The sequence below is a fragment of the Macaca nemestrina genome, chromosome 6, assembly GCF_043159975.1.
Source record: "Macaca nemestrina isolate mMacNem1 chromosome 6, mMacNem.hap1, whole genome shotgun sequence".
NCBI lineage: Eukaryota > Metazoa > Chordata > Mammalia > Primates > Cercopithecidae > Macaca > Macaca nemestrina.
In genome coordinates this window covers 156,461,088-156,465,571 of record NC_092130.1, presented here as the reverse complement: position 1 = coordinate 156,465,571, position 4,484 = coordinate 156,461,088, and the positions used below count along the sequence as shown (strand labels likewise).

Here is a 4,484-nt window from a genome sequence, read left to right as displayed (position 1 = left end):
TCAATCTACCTCCCAGCACCATATATGGGATACTTGTCTATCACAATGGCTAACTGCAGGCTCAAGATGTTGTAATGCCTTAAGCAGAGACCATGAGGAATTATTTTGAGTTGTAGGAAAACATGTGTAAGGAAAATGAGAGAGGTCAAACCCTTCCTCTATCACCAAAAAGAGGTATTTGTCAGACTGCTAAACAAAACTCATTTGTAACAAAAAATATTTTAATGGGCCACAATAAGCATATTTCAATAAGATGAGAATGAATTGAAAACATCAAGGTGGGGCTTTCCTTCTCCCACAATACCTCGCGCTCTTCCTTTCCAACTTGGACCCGGCAGAATGGCTCCCGCAAAGAAGGGTGGCGAGAAGAAAAAGGGCCGTTCTGCCATCAACGAGGTGGTGACCCGAGAATACACCATCAGCATTCACAAGCGCATCCGTGGAGGGGGCTTCAAGAAGCATGCCCCTCGGGCCCTCAAAGCGATTCGGAAATTTGCCATGAAGGAGATGGGAACTCCAGATGTGCACATTCATACTAAGCTCAACAAAGCTGTCTGGGCCAAAGGAGTAAGGAATGTCCCATGCCGAATCCGTGTGCGGTTGTCCAGAAAACGTAATGAGGATGAAGATTCACCAAATAAGCTCCATACTTTGGTTACCTATGTACCTGTTACCACTTTCAAAAATCTACAGACAGTCAGTGTGGATGAGAACTAATCGTTGATCGTCAAATACATCAAATAAAGTTAAAAAATTGAAAAAAAAAAAAAAAAAAAGAAAACATCAAGGTGTATCAAATGAATGACGGTATTTTTTAATAAGTTCTTTGTAAGTTAAGCTTTTCAAATACACACACATGCATTTGTTATAAAATGTTAAATGCATGAGGATTGAAATATTTGTGGCTTTTGTTCAGTCCTGATACTGAGTGAGTCAGATTGCATCTGGTATTTTATAGGCATTCAATAAGCATTTTAAATATTAATGTAGTTATATGCCATATGTATTTAAAAACTACATTGTGAAAAGCACATTTCTATGGTAGATCTCAATTAAAAAAATTTGAAAGCAATGTTTTAGCTCATAGAACATAATATAGGGTTTAGACTTTCACCCCTCTTCCAGCCCCAGTTAGATATTATTAACTAGAGAAAGCAAATCCCTTGAGCATTTAAAATGATCACATGACATATGAATGTGATGTGACCACCTACAGAAGAGAATCAAAATGAGTGTGTGTATATGTGTGTGTGCACATATGTGTGTATTAAATATTGAAAAGAAGAGGATATTAGAAACATTAAACAAGAATAAGAAAGCAGCTTTGAAAACAGAAAACGATCGAAGGTATTACGTATACAACTACAGTTGTTATACTTTTAGTACAGACAGGGTTTGTATTTTTAGTACAGACAGGGTTTGTATTTTTAGTACAGACAGGGTTTCACCATATTGGCCAGGCTGGTCTAGAACTACTGACATCAGGTGATCTACCCACCTCGGCTTCCCAAAGTGCTGGGATTACAGATGTTAGCCACCGTGCCCAGCCTGATCTTTTGATTAAGTGAAAATGTGAATTTTTATCACTTAACATATTTGGTTTTGCCTTTTTTTTTACCATTTCTAATATATTCTATTTTTACCAATTTTATTTATTGTAAAAAAATTAATATTTACATTTCTAAATGATTTTATTTTAGTTGTATTTTAGCTAGCATTATGTCTTGAGAAGTACCTAAAAGTTAAAGAAATAAAAGGTTACTGTATGGTAGGGGTTGTAACTAAGAAAACATTTTAAAAATCTGTTAAAAGCCATCTTCACTAGAAAATTATACTATGAAGCAAAGACACCCATGGCTTATACACTTCATCAGAAAGAATGGTAGTCCCTTTATTAGAAAGAATAATACACAAGAGAGCTCTGGCTCTGAAGGATAATGGTGGTTGCTTGAATCTGATTCTTTCCACATATTCTTTCCAAAAAAATATTATTAAGACCAATATCCAAAATAAGACTCATAAGTAGTAAAATGAGTAGTAAGACTCATAAGTAGTAAAATGCACACACATACATAAAAATTTCATAATGTCACCATTCCTAGGAAACAGAGAATGTCACAAAAAAATGTTACTCTCTGTAAATAGAGATATAAAAACCAATTTTATTAGTGCTGCTACACTACTGCAAGCCTCTAGGTACAGAAAGCAAATGTAGATATTTGAGGAAAGAATACTTAATAGATTCCATGAAAAAGTGGGGAGTAAAAAGGAGTATTTTATCAAATTACAAACAAAATTACCCTTATTGCCTTCGACTAGATGAATGCCAAAATACTGAAACAATATTTTGAAATATTGAAATCTGGGATCGGTAGTTCACAGCACCAACTACAGGAAGGTATCTTGAAAGAAAACAGGTCTAGAAGAGACATGAAGACACATTTCCCTGGAGGAGAAGATAAACAATGTGCATTAGGCCATTTTCGCGTTGCTATAAAGACATACTCGAGACTGGGTAATTTATAAAGAAAAGAGGTTTAACTGGCTCACAGTTCTGCAGACTGTACAGAAAGCATGATGCCGGCATCTGCTTCTCATAAGGACTTCAGGAAGCTAACAATCATGGTAGAAGGTGAAGTAGAAACATATACATCACATGGCAAGAGCAGGAGCAAGGGAGCAAGTAGTGGGGAGGTCCCAGACTTTTAACAAACAGATCTTGCATGAATTAACTGAGTGAGAACTCACTTCTTGCCAAGGGGATGGCGCTAAACTGTTCATGTGGGCCTGGCTCCAGTGATCCAATCACCTGCCACCAGGCCCCACCTCCAACACTGGGAATCACATTTCAACATGATATTTGGAGGGAATACACATCTAAACCATATTACAAAGGGAAAATCAAATAGATAAATATTCTACGGAAATGTAGTAGAAACCAGATTCACTAACACATCACTTTCAACCACTACAGCCAACACAGATGAGGTCATCTCCAATATATAAAATTTACTAAACTGGGAGAGGTGGATGTTTTGAAACTTAGAACCCTGTGTAGACAGCATAATGGCCCCCAAAGTTACCAACATTCACATCCTAATTCCTGAAAACTGTGCATATGTTTCTTTACATGACAAAATAGAAGGATTCATATGGATTGTTTGAAAATCAAGCGAACTTAAAATAAGCAGATTATACTGAATTTTCCAGGTAAGGCCAATGTGGTCTGAAATGGAAAAGTGTAACAAAAGAGCAAGCAAGAGGGATGTGATGTGAGAAAGACTCAACCCACCAGTGATGAACTTAAGATACAGGGAGGGGGCCATAACTAAAGAATGCAGGTGGTTTTAGAAGTTGAAAATGGCAAGGAAACAGATTCTCCCCTAGAGCTGGCAGAAAGGAACTCAGCCTGGTGAACACCTTGATTTTAACTCATAAAATCTGACTTGTGTCAGACTTCTGAAATATTAAACTGTAAGATTAAAAATGTTTGCTCTTGTAATCCACTAAATTGTTGGTAACTTTTAACAGAAGTTTTAGAAAATGAATACAAACACTTTCTATAAAATGCCTAAGGTTAGCAAATTTATATTTTTAAAAAATCCTCTGTATATATCTATGGTAAAAAGATAAAATGCAAATAAAACTATTTCACCCATTGATTATTGTATGCCCAAAACACAAAGACACACATGCACACACATACTTTCACAAAGCAGAAATTAATAGTATTACTTCTATTTGAAATAAATATCCAAAGTAAGCATTCTAAGATTTTAAAAAGTAGTAAACAAAGCTCCCTAGAATCTGAAAGGAAAATAAAAACTTAGGACAACAATTCACTATGCCTAAAAGAAAAAAATTAAGATGAAAGCTGAGTCATGCAAGAGGCTGCTCATGCAAGTAGCTGCCTTGCCTTTTGTTCCTAAGCAGATAAGTACAGATAAAAGGTTAAATATCTCCACAGGTAGCTACTCTCTGTTCCCCTTATCTTATGTAAAGTGCCAATTTACTGAGCACCAGATGAATACATAATCAACTACTCCCCTCCCTGCTCCTTTTCTCTTGCAACATGTAGATTACCATACCATTCTTTTACCTCCAGTCCACTTTTTCCCTTTCAGTGTTGAAGCCCTCAAAATCATCTTTGGAGAAGAGCACAAACCACAAACTCTTTCTGCAATTCTGTGATTTCTTCTTCTGGGCACATCCTTAATCTTGGCAAATAAACTTCAAAATTGAGACCTGTTTCAGATACTTTTTGGTTTACAAATCAGATATCCAAAATTAAGACTAAAAAAGCAGAAATAAATGTGAAGAGATTTGATTTGATTTAAAAAAGCAAACAAAAGGAAACAAAAATGTCAGAAATAAGCAACAAATTACAAGTTTTTAGGTGAAAATGATAGATGCGGGGGGAAAATAAGGGGGAATCCCCGGAGAATCTCCAACCTGCCCACAAGTGTTTAGGTCAGATGCTTTTG

At 36.1% G+C, this 4,484-nt stretch overlaps 1 protein-coding gene across 1 annotated transcript; it reads left to right on the top strand.

The window, feature by feature from the left end:
• The first annotated feature begins 289 nt into the window (after positions 1-289).
• Positions 290-724, top strand: LOC105472979 (large ribosomal subunit protein eL31-like). The gene has a single exon (XM_071097899.1). It carries the CDS (start codon positions 340-342, stop codon positions 715-717), a length of 378 nt encoding a protein of 125 aa, XP_070954000.1. The 5' UTR covers positions 290-339; the 3' UTR covers positions 718-724.
• Positions 725-4,484: the final 3,760 nt, after the last annotated feature.